A 17,433-nucleotide genomic window follows, 5' to 3' on the forward strand; every position below is an offset into this window, starting at 1 on the left:
CTTTCTCCCCACCACCCCCCCAGAGAAGACACACACATGCACACACCAGCTAACCTTGTGTCGCACTAATAAGTGAGTTTCTTCTTTTTTTCTAGGCCTGCCAGTTAAATATCCACTATCTCAAGGTAGCTCCTCTGCCTGCGCCGTCTCTGTTTCCTCTCACTGCAAGCTTGCATCACTCTCACTCCACCTTACTGACTGTGTTGGGATTGTTTGTGGATCTCTGCCGGGCCTCCACAAACCAATCTGATTTACTAACAAAGGCTCTCGACAGCATATAGTTGAACCAGCACAATTTGTCTTACTTCTCAAACTCCTCTCACACACTTACATGTAACGCACTCTTTCTTTCTTTTTCTTTTGTGTCTCACGTAAAACTAAAGGGGACTACATATCATTTAATAAAGGAAAAGGTTTGGAGGATTTTTGCAGCACCTGCAGCAAGGCTCAGCAATTTTCTGACACTTGCAGCGTTTGCATTTGGCTTTTACAAGGCAAACGGGAGAGCAGCTGTTGTTCCTCCAGCACAAACAACATCCATTTTTCCAAACTGAAGCCTCTACATACAATTTGCTTTAACATCTTTGACATATGTACTCCCTGTCTCACTCATAAACACCAGGCAGCGTTGTTGTTAGTAAATGTGTTCACCCACCTCACCACTATCGATGCACTGTCATTGGCCAAGAGAGGTTCGCACCTGCTCCTCATTGGCTGACAGTGCGGCCCACAGTCCGCCCTCTACTAGCCCGCCTTTGGTCCGGACTATAGAAGGCTGTCAGGACATGAAGCATGGACGAACACTCACTTATTATGCACAGTGACTGTGTGAATGGATGCACACACCCGTCTCAGGCAGGCTCTCTGAGGTGCATGCCACATCTCTCCACACAGTGGCTCTGTGATATTTATTATTAAGACTAGACTGCATTGTATGTGTTTGAACAGGACGTTGTGTGTCCACTCCGACATAAATTTGATAAACTTTGTTTGTGTTGAAAAAGGTGGATGTGGTATTTGTGGACTGTTTGTGTCACATTTTGAACAGGCAAACTGTCTGTGTCGTGCTGTGTTTTGACCACTAGATGTCTCTGCGAGCCGCAGTAAACACAACTAACACAGGATCAACACATTCTTAACTGTTTGCTGCCTGCACATGATAAACTGATGATGATGACGACGTGATATTGAGAGATTGTTTTCATGCGAACTGTTGAAATGCACAAAAATATCCAAATAAATAGTTGTCAACACGTCCATTATATGAAACTTTGCCCGACATAAAACAGACGAGTTCTGACCTTGGTCGACCTCCTCGAGCAGCAGTCAAGTAGTGTTTATATCGGTAGTTGACAACTTTTTGGGCTCATGAGCCCTAAAAATTAGGGGATGGCCTGAAATATGTGTACAGTATATGGCTGTTTTTTAAGGCAGATATCTATACAGATTTATAAAATAAAGAAACCAATAACAGATATTTGGAACTGATAAACATTTGCAGTAAAAGTACTCAAATTTAGAACAACCAGCGATGGAATTAAATGCAATTTACTCAAGTACTGTTTTTCAGTACAATTTTGAGGTTTTCTGCTACTTTATACTCATACGACACTAATTTGATACATTTAGTTACAAGTTATCTGTACTCTAAATGCGGTGATGTGATTTATTAGCAATGAAACCAATAAGTGATTACTTTCTGGATTTTTGTCATTTGAGGGATTCTTAGAGATACAAAGAGCTGAAAATAAACCTGAACTTTCCCCCCAAAAAAGTAATATGATAATTAAATTAGAAATGACAGATGATCCCCCCCAAATTAAGATTAAGTTTGAGTAACAGTTTCCTTTCAATCTCTAAAACAAGACTAGATAAGATACGATGAGATACGATAAGACTTCATGTGTCCTCACTGGGGAAATTCATGCATTAGAAGTAAAAAAGTAAGAAATTAAGACTTATATCTGATCTCTGGTTGTGTCACTCCAGCTGTCTGCGCTGGGGCTTGACTACACCTGTGCTGCCAGGTGAAAATAATTCAAATGAACTGATTACTGTGCTCGGTAGTGCACACAGCCAGCAGTGCAAGGGCATAACAACAAATGATTGACCTAGTTTGTGTTTACGTTATTCTGCTCACAGTAAACCCAGCCAGGTGAGCACGTAGAGTCACTTAACCTGAGCCAAATGTGTGACGATTACAATGTACGACCACAAAGAGCCCAGAGAAGAGAAACAGCCTCTCGGTGCCCCCGCAGGTCGCCGCCTCCTCCGCTCTATCTGAGAGGAAACAGGCAACCGCTGGAGCCGCGACGGGAGCTGGCAGGGGCCTAATTGCCCTTTTTTTTGTTTTAAGCCGTTTGGCAGGCCAGTCATTATAACAACAGGGAGCCCTGCGACGCTGGCACCCTCCCACTGACTGCCTGCATCACGATTTTCCCTCCAGTTTAGAGATCCTGCTGAAATTCTGTGAGGGAGTTGGGTTTGTCAGTGAGGTAAAAACAAAAAAACTAAAAAAAAACAGATCCCTGAGCTCTCTCGACGTAGAGATGGAGAAAGAGCAGTGACGTTCGATTGCAGCCAAAGTACAGATAAAATAGGCAGCCAGTCGGAGGACGATAAGGTGATAACTGCTAAACAGTTAAAGAATATATGATGTATTGGAACAGCCAAGCGTGGAAAATACCATAAAAATTTAAGGCACACTAGAGAAAGATTAGTTTAGTTTTGTTGATGTTATTCTAAATGTTGAAAAGCAAATTATAACAAATTATAAGGTTATAAATTCCCTAAAATAAAGTGTTCTCAATATATCTTGAATGGGATTGAAAATAACATTTTTGATCGGTACGGTACAAAAAGAACTGATTAAGTAATAAATGCATTCCATCATTAACTGACGTCATAAACAGGTTCCTTGCAATTTCAACCCATTCAGCGAGTTGTTTTTACTGCATCACAGTAAAAAGCTTTCGTGGTTTAGCAGTTTTTTTAATGATATAAATCTACTTGAAAAGCTGCAGAATGACACACAATCCTAACTGTATTTACTAAGCACACTCCAGCACCCTAATGTTTGTACCAGCGATTAAGTCCCTCTACTGCGAAAAGCCAGATGTGAATATTTGACTCCACAGCAGCTGTTAGACACCAGCATGACGTCCACTAATCACTCGGTCGTCGTCTCCTCAAGACAAATAAGAGGAGACGGCGCTCATAGCGTTAATTATCTCGTTAACATTACAGTCAGACTGTCGAAGCACAGAACAGAGCTGTGCAAACAACGTCACTATCATGTTTGATTTATTATTATTCATGTAAGACATCACTGACACATTGAAATGTTGAATAGACCTTTTTACTTTAATGCCACAGAAAGCCAAGCTGGGCCACGGTAAGAAGGTGATAACGCCATCAGACCACCGGCGGTTCAGCCTGCCTTCAGGTAACATGGACCGGGTCCGACTGAGCGACTTCAACTTTCTCGCCCTGCTTGGGAAGGGCAGCTTCGGCAAGGTGAGGGCCGAGAACACAGGCGTGGCACAGAAGTTCATTAATCTGCTTGTCTCATCGTGACCTTTGACCCATTGTGTCTTTCGGTCTTTCGCCGACCGCAGGTGATGCTGGCGGAGATGAAGTCAACAGAGGAGCTGTACGCCATCAAGATCCTGAAGAAAGACGTGGTGATCCAGGATGACGATGTTGAATGTACGATGGTGGAGAAGAGGGTCTTGGCCCAGAGAGACAAACCGCCCTTCCTCACGCAGCTCCACTCTTGCTTCCAGACTGTGGTGCGTAAAAACTTAAGCCACAGTGCAGACTTCCTTAAAAGAATCACTTTACTGCATTTAAGGAGAAACACGACGGGTGAATAGGATGAGTTTTCCTAAATCTAAGGTCAAAATATGCAAATGAGGCCTTATCTGTATAGAAATATGGTTACTTGCATACAATTTCCAGGACAGAAATCTGATTATTGAATAAAGTCAGGGTCAAAATAATTTTTCCATTTCTTGGATTACTGGAGTAAAAGGTTTTGGGATTCGGGATAGCTTCACTCACATAGGATCACTCCATAAATCAGGAAATACTCATTCAAGTCATAAAAAAAAATGTTTTTGCTCTGTTTTGAGCGATTAAATGTGACATAAATCATGCTGTGAATGATTTATGAACACAACCCTGTGTAAAATCCTTCGGAATATAGATAGGAATAAACCTGAAAAGTTTATGCAAGTGCTAATGGGGTGGAGATTTCTGACTCACAGCATCAAAAAGAATAAAAGAACATATTTTGTCTACACATTTACACACTAAAGTTCTCAAAAAACACATCAGTCTGCCGCAGCACTGTATTCCCCCTCAGTCTGAATACCCAGTCTGCTCTGATTGGTCAGCTCACACACGCCTGAGTCAGCAACACTAACAACAACAGAGCAGCTGTGGTAAATCAATTTCTTAAATTAACTAGGTGCCAGGCATATATTTTGCAAATGTGTGACATGGTGATGTGGTGTGATGTCACAAAGTCACGGAATCAAAGTCTGGACCACTGATGAGACATTTCAGGAGCAGTGAGTTCAGTGGGAGCGATTAATTCTGTGCTAATTTGCATAAATGTCCAGAACAGAAAACATCGGAATGTGTATTTTGGACATTTTCTTTCCACCACCAAAAGCTATAAAGCTCCAAATGAAAAATGGTGTTTTCACCCATAGTATCCCCCCCCAGAGTGCCATTTTGCTCCCTCGTCATTCTTTCATCAGGCGTCTCTTCAGCCCTTGCCGTTCTGAACCTGCATGCGTCCTTGTGCATTTGCCCGTCTACCATTACATCTGTATTTGCCTCGCAATTATTTGCATTCTTTTGCCCGCTCTGCAGAGAAAATTGATACAGAGCTGAGACCCCCCTTGAATAAGAAGTCTCCGGTATGACGTCAACTCAGTGCGTAGACAGGGTGACTCAAGGAGTCTTTCATAGAAAAAGCACATTTACTGATCAAAGCTTCCTGACAGATAATAACAGGTATATGAGGTGATTGTGTCGGGCTTTATAATATCTCTTTAGGTCTATAGTCTATATATATATGACTGTAGATGATTGAATAAGACTGAATATTACGTATACATCTGCTTTAGCAGGACACACATGCTGTACTTCTCTTTGTGTAGCTTCTATTCCAGGCTGCTCCTCAGGCAATAACATCCTTTCCGTTCTAGGATCGGCTGTACTTTGTGATGGAGTACATCAACGGGGGAGACCTAATGTATCATATCCAGCGTATGGGCAAATTCAAGGAGCCACAGGCAGTGTAAGGACACTCTATAATTCATCTACATTCACGTATTTCTACAACGACAGAGCTATCCACCAGGCAGCTTGGATTGTCCAGATGCTGCGCTGAATTAACATTTAAAGGTGCAACATGTAAGAATTTCTGTTTGAAACTTTCAAATGACTAATTAAAATCGTGAACAGAATGTGGACATATAACAGTTTTGTATCTCCCTCAGGGGTGTCTACTGAAGTTAGCATGCTAATCAGCTATCCCCGCTCTTTTTTCTGCCAGCGGTCCAAAGTTCCCGCACGGCTAACTGAGCTAACGCGCTAACAGTAGCCGCAGTCACGGGTGTATAAACAGAACACAGGTAGCAGCAATTAGCAGTTAATCAGGAGCCTATTTGTAATTCTTTTATGTTGCACCTGTAAGTCCTAAATTAAGAGTATGTCGTGTGCAAACATTTAATAGTATGAGTCGTCCCTTGAACCAGTACTGAGGATCTAATGTTATTATGCAATTCAGGGTTAATCGAGTGTAATCCCATTATTTCATGATATTTTTTTCTCTGGAGCAAGAGATTCTTTTGCTCTCTTGCGTTCCTTAATATCAATATCTTAATGTGTTCCAACCAAATTTATTTTCATAAACGTGTGTATTTATTTTGCTGCATTTCAATTTTGCAGGTTTTATGCTGCAGAGATTGCCATTGGTTTGTTTTTCTTGCACCGAAAGGGGATCATCTACAGGTGGGTGAGTCAGAGAGAAGCCGGTTGTGTGTCTTGAAGCAGCACATTCACCTTCAGATTCATTTGTTGCGACGTGGATAACTAAACGCTCACAGGATGTTAACGGTAAAGGAAAGCATTGCAGATTTGATAGCTTGAGATGAGATTTGTAGCAGGCAAATGGGAAGGACGAGAAATGAAAAATGTTTAAACTGCGTGGCTTGGATATCCGCAGAAAGAAGTTGAGTATTAAATCAGTTCTAATCACCCTGATGCAAAAAAAAAAAAAATAGAGAGAGAATGGAGTGAAATACTTGACAGAAAGCAAGGTCACTCTGCTCCTCCTCAGTACTTCAGCTAAGGAGCTTAAGCCATTCTTTCAGACATCACCGGCCTTTTGTTTGGCATCCTAACACTACTTTGTGACAGAAACAGGTGCCAGAAGTGGTGAATGGGTGGGTGAATTGGGGGGAGAAAATGAAGACCGGAGACATCAAACACAAGCAGAGACACAGACTGAATTGCAAAAGCACAAAGGAGGCAGGATGAGAGAAAAAAAAATTTTTCAGGCCAAGAAAATGATTGTTTGTCTCCCGGCGTGTGAGGTGTGCTGGACCAGTCTGGACAGCAGCACTGGGCACAAATCCGGCATGTACGCTAAAGCTCACGACCTCTCTCCGCTGCAGGGATCTGAAGCTCGACAACGTGATGCTGGACTCCGAGGGCCACATCAAGATCGCTGACTTCGGCATGTGTAAGGAGAACATGTATGAAGGCATGAGCACACGCACCTTCTGCGGCACCCCAGACTACATCGCACCAGAGGTAACACAATAAATATATATAATAATAATAATAATAATAATAATATAACAGATTTGTATTGCAGTGAACTGACTGTCTGCTAAACCCCGCCCCCAAAGCATACAGTGTCCAATCATGGTTCAGCATCGTAACAAGGCACAGCAGGTTTTTCTCCCAAATCAAAAACACAGATTAAACAAAATGTTTCGATCATTAGCATGCCAGGCTAACTAGCCCTAACAGTAACCTAGCGTAACGCTTCTTCCAAAGGCAAGAAGAAGACTAGCTAGCACTCTGTACTTACTTTGTTGGGTTGAGATGCACATTACCTTAAGAGAAGTCTGTTCACAACCAGCACAACACAAAAAAATGGACTCGTAAGGATGCTAGCTTTTGGCCCAGGACATTTATCCTCAGTATTTTAGCGTGATATCACATGTTTAAAGCCGTCACGTTCACACTGACGACAGCTCTTACTATATTCTTGTAACATAGCAACTGCAAAATGGTTGATTATCTTCAATATAGCGGTCACAAGGTCAGTGAGCTCAATGGAGATATTTGCTAATTAGGTTTATTAAACAAAAATGCACTGTGACTGTGATATTTCTACTGTATTTCACTGTATTGACAATCACAGGGAATATCAAGCAGGTTCAGAACTTCCATCAAACAAAGGAAAACGAGAGTAATTTCTCCAGGATAAAGAGCAGAGATGATTCACTTGGAGTAATTAGAACATTTCTTTTTTACCGACTTCAGTATAACTTCCTGAGCTACCTTGTCGCCTTTCTAAAGCTCTTACAACTTCGGATGAAAGTTTAGATCTGTGCTCTTTTGACCTAGTAAGCAGGGGCTTAAATGCGGGCGAAGTTTCCCACTAAATTCCCCTTTGACAGGATGCAAACCCATCGTGGTATTTTCCGATCAAGTGTATCAGGGGAGAGACATAAACACTCGCCTCGTGTGGGTGTAGACAACAAAACTGAGCAACAAATTGTAACTTTGTGCACTGTATAAATTGCTGCATTGCCTCCCCCGTCATAGGCGAGCGCAGCTGTGATTTAGCTCTTTGCTTGTACGTCTGCATGATTGTTATGGTGTGCGTGTGTGTGTGTGTGTGTGTGTGTGTAGACCGAGTGCGTGGGTGGGAGGTGTAGGCTGGCAAATTGGATGGTAGGAGAGAGCGCTGTTGTTATGGCAGCTCAAAATAGCTGGCTGTGTTTAATGGCAGTTGATTTGGTTTGAGTGTAGATGAGAGAAATGCTACTTTGATAGCTCCACTGTTAGCTTCTCCAGGGCCGTGTGACGGGTCGGAAAAAAGGTTTTGGCAGCAGAAATGAAAACTGTCTCTTTCCACTGAACCTGTTAATAAACCGAGCCTGGTGAAGGGAGTGTGTCCATTTGATTTATCTTTTCCCCTTTTCCGCTCTGTCAGATTATAGCATACCAGCCTTACGGAAAATCAGTGGACTGGTGGGCGTATGGGGTTCTTCTGTATGAGATGCTGGCAGGACAGGTAATATATGTTTTACTACACCAGTGTTGTTTCCTAGATTGTTATCGCACCTTTATTCGGACTGTGTTGTAATGCCAAGAATGTTACTAACAGATTTAAGTCATTTATTAAGAAAAGATACAGGACATACATTCATTGATGCCTATTAAACGGGAGGATCTGCTGCATTTCTCTGTTTCCTATCTTTGATTTTTAAAGTTATTTGAAGATATCGCCTCAGACTTATTTTACACTGTCATTCACTGTCATTTACGATTGAATGTGTAATTAACTACATTGCAGAAACAGTAAACAGATTTCTTGATATTAGAAATGATTGCTAGTTGCAGCCAAATGATGAAGATAACTTTTTTAGTTCTTATTTTTACTAAAATCTGAGGAAGTAAATCATTAATCAATCTGTTTTAATGGTACAATCTATAAGAATTTCAGTTTAAAACGTTCAAAAATGAATAAATCTTGTCAACAGAATGTGAAGAAATAACTCTTTCAGCGTGTGTCTATCGATATACTGCATCTATGGAAGTTAGCATGCTAATCAGCTAGCTCTAACTCCATTGTTAACTGAGGGCACTTGCTAACAGCAGCTGGAGTTAGCAGCAGATAGCGGTACTATGCTGCCCCCTATTGGTTTGGAGTGTGAAGGTGGCCAATAATTTTAATTACATATTGCATCTTTAATCTAATAAAATAAAGTTCCACAAAATGATTAAAGTGCATCACTGAACTGGTATGAGTAGTAGTTTGCATTAAAAATATTTTTTAATACTTAATTGTGCCATATTTATAACTAGTTGTTCATTTTCATAACAATGTCACTATGGCATAAAAAACAAAAGTCCTATTGTATTATATTGTGACGAAGCAAACACAAGAAAGGTGAGATAAACACACGTAAACGAAAGAAGCTTTTCAGCAAGACTGTCTGACCACTATGACCAGCTTCAGTATTATAAACTGAGGACATCATGTTTCCTTGAGATAAGAAAGCACTCTTAACAGTTATCTTGACTTACGAGACAGTTACAGAAAGAGAAGAGCAGATTTTAAGGCTTCCAGTTTCCAGGCAACAGATGAGGAGAGGATCTTTCTTAATGTTGACGGATCACAAATTGTGATACAAATTTCTTCTCTGTGCAGACATACAAACACATGACGATTGCAACTTCTCATTATTGGTTAATGTGATTATTTTCACGATTAAGCAATTCATCTTTTAGTTTAGAAAAAATGCTTATTAAGATTTCAACCTACATTTAAAAAAGCAAAGACTCTTCATTTAAAGTCTTCAAATGTCTGACAAAGAAAAGCAGCAGATTCTTACATTTAAGAGGCTGACACCAGCAAATGTTTGACATTTTTGGCCTTAACAATGACAGAAATGTTTGATTGATTATCAAAATAGTTTAATTATGTTTCTTTCGATTGAGTTATGGAATGACTGACTTAATTCAGATATCTATGATGAGTATAACATACATATACAGTGATGTAACATGCAGGTGTGACATCCAGTGCTGCTCCCACTTCTCAGCTCACCTTGCTGACTCTGTCACCTCCTCATCTTGTCAGTTTTCACAGAAAAATCCTCAGACTCTGTGTTGTCATCACACCCAGTGTTCGTGAACTCTGTGACCCTGTTGTTTGCTTTTCTCCTCAGCCTCCGTTTGATGGAGAGGATGAAGACGAGCTATTCCAGTCCATCATGGAGCACAACGTGTCCTACCCCAAGTCTATGTCCAAAGAAGCTGTGTCCATCTGCAAAGGAGTAAGTAACGTTTGGATTCGTACTTGCAAGGGACTTGAAATGTACATACATAATCCACCATTTTGTCACATTTAGTGTAAGTTAGAGAACAGACTGTTCTGAAAAGCTTTGGCAAACATTTTTGCAGTTGCTGTGTATCAATTACTTGCAAAAAAGAAATCCCAGTTCCCTTTTCTACTTTAATTGTGGTCTCTTCATTCACGTCATTCATGACAGTGTTTTGACCACAGATGGTAGGAAGAGAGTTGGGAAATTAAAGGGGCTGGTCAGTGTTCTTGCAGATTTTGTATTACACTCCCATGAAGTGGGAGAACCTGTGGGAGACAGATTCTAGAAAGAACTGTCAAAATTGAAACAGCAGAGGCCAAGATATCCTGACTTTTCATTGCTCTATACGTTAAACTATAAAAACACTGGATCCTATGTTTCCCATAATGCAATTTAATAGTGTTGTTCTTATAAATGTTCTTGTGCATGTAAAGGGTCTTGAAAGTTGAAAGGGTCAAAGTCGGAACCAACAAAAGCTCCTCTTTCAACACAAAACACTGCTCCTGAAGGCCTCGCCAGTAGTCCCGCCTTTAATTCCGTGACTTTGTGACATCACACTACCTCGCCATGTCACACATTTTGATAATTTATGCCTAGCAGCTAGTTCGGCACAAGAAATTGATCAACCACAGCTGCTCTGTTGCTGTTAGCGGTGCTGGCTCAGGCGTGTGTGAGCTGACCAATCAGAGGACACTGGGTATTCAGGAGGGGGAGCCTTAAAGAGACAGGAGCTAAAACAGACTCAAAAACTCTTCATACAGAAGATGGTTTTTAGTTTTGTGTTTTATCACCGTAAATGTTTTTACACGCAGCTCAGGAGAAGTGTTCCCTCAAGACAATCAAGTCACAGATTTCCATTGTTTCGGAGAATGTTTCTTTATTTAGCAGCGCCTGTTCCTCTGACACCTGTGCATCACTTCACATCACATGCTCGTCATGATTATGGTTATTTACCGACAAGGAAATCAGTTTTCAGAGTCAATTTTCACACAAGAAGAGATTCAATCAAGATTCAGGCACAGTCCCTCCAAGTCTTTTAATAACACAGCCCGCCTTCATTTATTATGATAGTACACCCTGTAGCTGCATGCCGCCACGAAAAATATCATTCATCATCTCAGAGCCGCTGACAGAGGAGATAATAATCCTGATCCCGCTTATTGTTTGCTTCATATCTCATTTGCAAAAAATGATTCATGGCCGAAATTAAAAGTGGCTGCTGGATCAGAAATGGAGCCGTGAGAAGACGGCGTAATTTCCTGTGACTATTTTAAAGCTGGATGTGTGAAAAACAGCAAGCGTCTGTCTGCCTCTGCATAATGTCGTTGACGTGATGGTGCAAGAGGAAGATTTTTAAGAAAGTAGATGGTTGACAGCTCCACAGATTTTTTTTCTTTTTAAACACTCTCTCTCTTCTGTCCTTCCTTTCATTGCTTCACTATTTTTACCTTTTTCTCTCCCTCCAGCAGCTAACTGCTTCTGTCACATATTCTAACCCGTCCTCTTCTGTCTCCCACCAGCTGATGACCAAACACCCGTCGAAGCGTCTCGGCTGTGGCCCAGAGGGGGAGATGGACATCAGGGAGCAGGCCTTCTTCAGGCGCATCGACTGGGAGCGCCTGGCGAACAGAGAGATCCAGCCGCCATTCAAACCCAAAGTGGTGAGTGATGCCATGAGTGTGAGTGTGTATGTGTGCAGTGAGTCATCCTCTGTGATTGTATATGGAATGTTAATGATCTGCAATCAGTAGAAAACCTATTTACAAATAACATATTTCATTTTCATTATTGAACTTTTAGTATTTTTCCAGCCATATAACAATGACCCAGTGGCAGTGCAAAGACGCTGACGCTGTGATGACAAGTATGAGATGAGAAAGCAGGGTTCATAACGTTGTAACGTATTCAGTCGTTTGCTTACATTAAAGGTTGAATATGTAATATGCTTATTACAAGCTATATTTAAAAAAAAATAATACATCCACGGGGCGTTTAGAGGGGCGCAGATTAAAAGTAATGCGTTTCCTTGAAAAATTATATTTAGTCTGAAATAAATAATTTAAGAAATTTTGACGGGTTCGACAATGACTTCCTGTTTACATCGTACCGGCCAAATAGCGGCCGGCATTGCGGGTTGCCAATTTCGCAACCTCGGCAGTGCTCGGCAAAGCTCGGCAAAGCTCGGCACAGCTAGGCTGACACTGGGTAAAAGTCTGCAAGCTCTTCAGTGCCCCAGCGAACGGTGCGTTATCTGTCCCAGCAGCCGAGTGACCGGAGAAAAGCAAAAACCAGAGTAAATATCGGTGAAGCATACGCTCGATGGACTCAGGTAAAGGATTTCCACGGCATCAAAACACACGTGGAAATGGCGAACTTTCTCCTGGATCGGTAAGCTAACTCGCTTGCTAACTTAGCTAACGTTACCTGTCGGTCAAACTCCTCTGCTATACTTATTTTCATTATATCATGTTGATCCTGATTTGAGAATACTGATCGTGACCCATCGACCTCCACACCTAGTAAAGGGAGGAAACGGAGGCGGCTCAATCCTCCTGCCCTGTCCAAACCTGGCAACCCGACCGCTGGAATTACCTTTTTGTTGTCGCGACTACGATCTTGAGACACTAGATGGCAGCATTCAGCTCATATTCCATATTCCACCTTTAAGCTAATGCTCAACTTTTGCGACGTTTGTACCTCAGCCAGATGGCGTCATGCATAAATCTGAGGTTAAACAGGTGGATATCTCCGGATGCAGAACGGGATGGCGACCACAGAAACCAATAACCGTAAACCATCCGGCAGTGTGTTTATTTCTTTAGTGCTCCTGCTTATTTTCCTTTTCATTCTTGTGTGCTGAAAAAAACGCAAATCATCAGATAATGTGTGTCGAGCCTGAATGAATCACCGCAGCAGAATTGAAATACTTCCTCTGAGAGTCGTTAAGTGTGTATGCCTGAATGGGTGTGTACTCTATGTCTGCATTGCCATTCAGATTTACCCAGTGTAATGGTACAAATGCACCCAGCAGAGCTTGAGGCTGGAAACCAGCTGCAGCCCCACTGACACACACACACACCCCTCCTCCCAACACCTAAACCTCTTCCTGTCACCACAAAACACTCTTTTGCTGTTTGTTGACCCCCGCGTCCTCCATCCCCTTCGCTGCCCAAAGCAACACAAGAATCGCCATCAAGGATTGAAAATAGCTCTCAGAGAGCAGAGTTCCCTTTACTTCCACACAAGGGCCACAGTAAATGCAGGGTTACACAGCGGATGTACCAGTCTCCACTCACGTGGGGGGGGGGAAGGGAAACATAGCTAAAATTGGATCCATCCATTCAAGGGGCTTTTGTGTGTGTCGTATCACGGTTGTGAGCCTTATACGTTGCGTCATTAATTGGTCTGAAGGAGCTGGCAAACAAAGATCCATCTGAGGCTCCATGGCTCGGCTTGTGTAATGTCACAGAGCGGCCCGATGTGCCGATGTCTCTCCTGAGAGAGAGCGTAGCAAACAGCAGGCACTGAAATCCTCTGTCAACTCCGCATTTGTTTTTGTCGTGCGTTACTCGTTCTGGAGAAATTCATCTCGTTTCCCTCGCGAATGTGTCGAGCCCAGGCTGATACTCTGCACGACACACAGCGATATCCTTATATATTCAGCTGCTTGAGACACATGACAGCCCCGGGCGGAGCCGCACACTGATGCCGATGACCTCCACTGTGGATCCTTAGGGTTAGCTCCTAATCTAATTACGACTTCTGCCCGGCTACACATCGGGGCATCGACATTCTCCTGCACCACCTTCCCTCTGGGACTGTCAGGAAGCTTTCTAATAAAAGACTTGTGATGGAGAAGCCATGAGCCCCCCATCCTGTGCTGTCAAAGATATAAGACTATTTCATTAAAATGTCGAGGACGGAAGTTGACGAACAGGACTTAGCGTAACTTGAATAAAACTTTCATTTTCATCAGCGATGGTGGTTGTTTTAAAGGATTATTTCACCCCCAAAATCTACTCTACCCGCCCTTTCTGGAGCTTCACAGTAAAAGAGCACTGCATTTTTAGCTTTTTGGTTTGTTTTTTTACATTTTAAAGCAAGTTTACGTCTACTTCAGTTGTTATTAAGAACTCTGTAACACAGTTTTGCCGTAAAGCTCCAGAAATGTTTGGTGGACTACAAAATTTCACCCAGAAATTACATGTTGTGCCTTTAACCAAAAACCTCCTTGTGTAGTTTTTGCAGTCCACAGATCAATATAACAACTCCTACATGTGATTTTTATTTGTTTTTTTTTTCTTACAGTGTGGCAAAGGAGCAGAGAACTTCGACAAGTTTTTTACGCGCGCGCAGCCCGTGCTGACCCCTCCCGACCAGCTGGTCATCGCCAACATCGACCAGAGCGAGTTTGCCGGCTTCTCCTACATGAACCCTCAGTTTATCCATCCATCCCTGCACAGCGTCGTATGAGGAGAGAGCAGAAAACCCCCCCCACCCCCCTCCCACACCTATGAAAAAAAGCATGGACTGTCGCCGACTACAGGATTCCTTCCAAAACTCCCACGGACGTCCCGCTGTCGAAAGACTCATACCATCCTCTACAGTATTCTGTCTGCTAGTTAACAATGACCGAGGAGAGTGCAGCCAAGTGTTGAAAACCGTGTGTGTGGGCGAGGAGAAAGTACATGGCACTGATGATTTATATATTTATTTATTTTTGCATTATTTCCCCCAAACATCTCACGATATGTTCATGATTCTATATCTATGTTTTTTTCCTCCGAACCTGCAGCCTTTTTTCTCGTGTACGAATGCGTGAATCGGTGACTGTCTCATTAGGTATTAAAGATGCAAACCCCCTTTTTTCCTTCTCGTCCTACTCACGTTGCCCCGTCTTACCGCGCAACAAGCTGCAATGCACGACAAGAACAGAACATATTTTTTCCGCTCCGTCTCGGCTTTATCTACTTCTGAACCGCTACACGTGTATTTTATACTTACATACTTTTGGAAAAAAAAGACAAAAAAGAAAGAGGTAGTGTACTGTTACATGAGTGCCAAAGTAGAAGTGGAAGGTAAACATTTCTATTCTTAAAAGTCCTTGTAGTGTTGTTTCTTTTTCCCCTCTGGCTTTCCAAAATACTGTCAACACACTGAAAACCCTTAAACGGGGGGATGTTTATATCTGTTGTTTTGTAGGACGTGGAACTACGCTATGATCTAACTCGACATAGAGAAAACAGAAAGCACATCATGCTCTTACAAGCAGCGCAGGCCTTTTTTTTTTTCCAGTTCCGACGGGTGAGTTTGGTGTATAGGGTCAGAAAAAACGGCGGATCGGAAGAGAGACGGTGTTTTAAAGTCTAAAGATTCCCATATGCACAAAGCAGATCTCTGTTGCATGCTTATTTTCTGACTCTGTACGAGCAGTAGACTATAGGACGCAGTACACGTCTGGTATCATTGTAAAAGTTTAGTATTACAGTATAAAACTACGTTGATATATAATTGTCGTCTTGTTCTGAGGAGAAGTCTAGGGGGGGGGGGTAAAAAAGAGTTTTTTTTGTTTTATGTTCTGGCTCAACATTTAACGTCCAGAGAGATGTCGAAACCTTCTGTTGTACGTCAGCCGTTTTCTTTTTTTTTTTGTTCTTTTCTGTAAATATGTTTTCAAAAAGAGAAGTTACTCGCGGATTTTATACTACGAACTGAATGTGCTTTTACTACCAGTAGACAGTTTGAACATTTCTATGTTTAGATTTCCCCTAAGAAAAAGAATATATATAGATATATATATATATATATATGTATGTATGAAAAAGCGTTTGGCTGACTCTTTGGTAGCTTTGGTATCAGCAAACCTTGTTATATGTATTTCCACTGTTTACCCGTTATTTTCTACTACTCAGTGTCATGGAGAATATGCAGCACCTTGCGTGCGTGAATAAAACCGTCGAACCCCCTCTTTGCCTTGGTCGTCTCAGGGCCGACTCCCGCGAGGAGTTCAAAGCCCTCGGTGGCTGTGACGCGTCTTTTCCCTTTTTTTCTTGCGTGTATTGTGTGCATGCGTGAGGCGAGGTATAAGCATGAGAAAGACCCCTTGCATGATACAGAGATCCTAGCCCTCCTCCTCCCCTCCCCCCCCTCTCCAGGTATGGAGCATGGAGTATCCACGGAATGAGACGAACCCGTCCGGCATCGTGCGCTTTTTTTTCCCCCCCGCTCATCGTCTCCTCCTCACTCGCTGTCATGTAGCCCAACTTGTTTGACTCAATAGCTGAAGTATAAGCAGACGAATATGTGTGTAAAAAAAACCAACAACAAATAACCGCTTCTGTTCACTGGTGCCAAACTCTTTCTTTTTTCATTTCCAGCCACGTGTGTGTGTGCCCGGCAGTGTTTTTTATCCAGAGGCATGCGAAAGATATGGGGTGTCATGAAAACTGCCAAATTTTAGGAAGGCTACAGCCCCCGAAAAACCCCCCTGAACGAGTTACTTCACACGTAGACTGATGTCACAGCTGTCACATCTGGACCAAAATGAGATTTTGTAAGGTTAAGATAAAAAAAAAAAAAAAAAGATAACTGAATGTTTACATGTCTCACATTGAGAATTGAAAAATCAACCTTAGGACCCATTGACAGAGATAATCACATGTCAGCCAGGCCAGTCAGGGTACAGCACCACTACAAGCTACAGTTAGAGCCACAGGGATGTTTGTACGTGTTTCCCTTCACTGCCCCCTGCTTTTGTTGACCTGATTCTTCTTGTTCCTCTGTTTATTGTGGTATGATGAATACTGTGTATAAATAAAGTATGAAAAATATGTTGTCTGCTCGTTTCATTGTGTCTGAAGTGGCTGTCATGTCGAGGGGACTGTATCATCATTATTTGAGGGGAAGGGAGAAGAAAAGAGGGACTGTAAGGTAGCTTTTAGACTTTTACATTATTTACATAAAAAGCTAAATTGAGGTTATGTGTCTCAAAAATCGGGTTGACACTCAACGTTTTAAGTTTGACTACATAATTAAAGAAAATGCACCAATTCAATGTTGAATGTTGGGTGTGTGTATTTAAGATGTTAGCGGAAGGTTTTGCATTTTTTTTAAGTCAAGGCGCAGGTCCAAAAATACATTTTATAATGCACTTTTTAAAAAGGTGAAACTTAGTAATGAGTAACTTTCAGACGGTCCCTAATCACCATGAAATCACCTGTCAGCAGACAAGTGACTCAAGTCAAGACTCAAATATTTTCCACTTTTACAAAGATATTGTTATTGTTAT

At 41.9% G+C, this 17,433-nt stretch overlaps 1 protein-coding gene across 2 annotated transcripts in view; it reads left to right on the plus strand.

Annotated features, from left to right (window-relative positions):
* The window catches only part of prkcab (protein kinase C, alpha, b), a 106,039-nt gene extending 89,064 nt beyond the window's left edge, over nt 1-16,975 (plus strand). Inside the window, exons 9-18 of one of the 2 annotated variants that reach the window (XM_030408357.1) lie at nt 96-125; nt 3,376-3,516; nt 3,618-3,791; nt 5,220-5,311; nt 5,965-6,027; nt 6,693-6,831; nt 8,249-8,329; nt 9,990-10,097; nt 11,666-11,806; nt 14,454-16,975. In XM_030408357.1, the coding sequence (XP_030264217.1) occupies nt 96-125; nt 3,376-3,516; nt 3,618-3,791; nt 5,220-5,311; nt 5,965-6,027; nt 6,693-6,831; nt 8,249-8,329; nt 9,990-10,097; nt 11,666-11,806; nt 14,454-14,618 (1,134 nt within the window). In that variant the 3' untranslated portion in view covers nt 14,619-16,975. The remainder of the gene's footprint in view (nt 1-95; nt 126-3,375; nt 3,517-3,617; nt 3,792-5,219; nt 5,312-5,964; nt 6,028-6,692; nt 6,832-8,248; nt 8,330-9,989; nt 10,098-11,665; nt 11,807-14,453) is intronic. The other variant, XM_030408358.1, reaches the window with a different exon arrangement.
* Nucleotides 16,976-17,433: the final 458 nt, after the last annotated feature.

This window comes from Sparus aurata, chromosome 23 (assembly GCF_900880675.1).
Source record: "Sparus aurata chromosome 23, fSpaAur1.1, whole genome shotgun sequence".
NCBI classification, from domain to species: domain Eukaryota; kingdom Metazoa; phylum Chordata; class Actinopteri; order Spariformes; family Sparidae; genus Sparus; species Sparus aurata.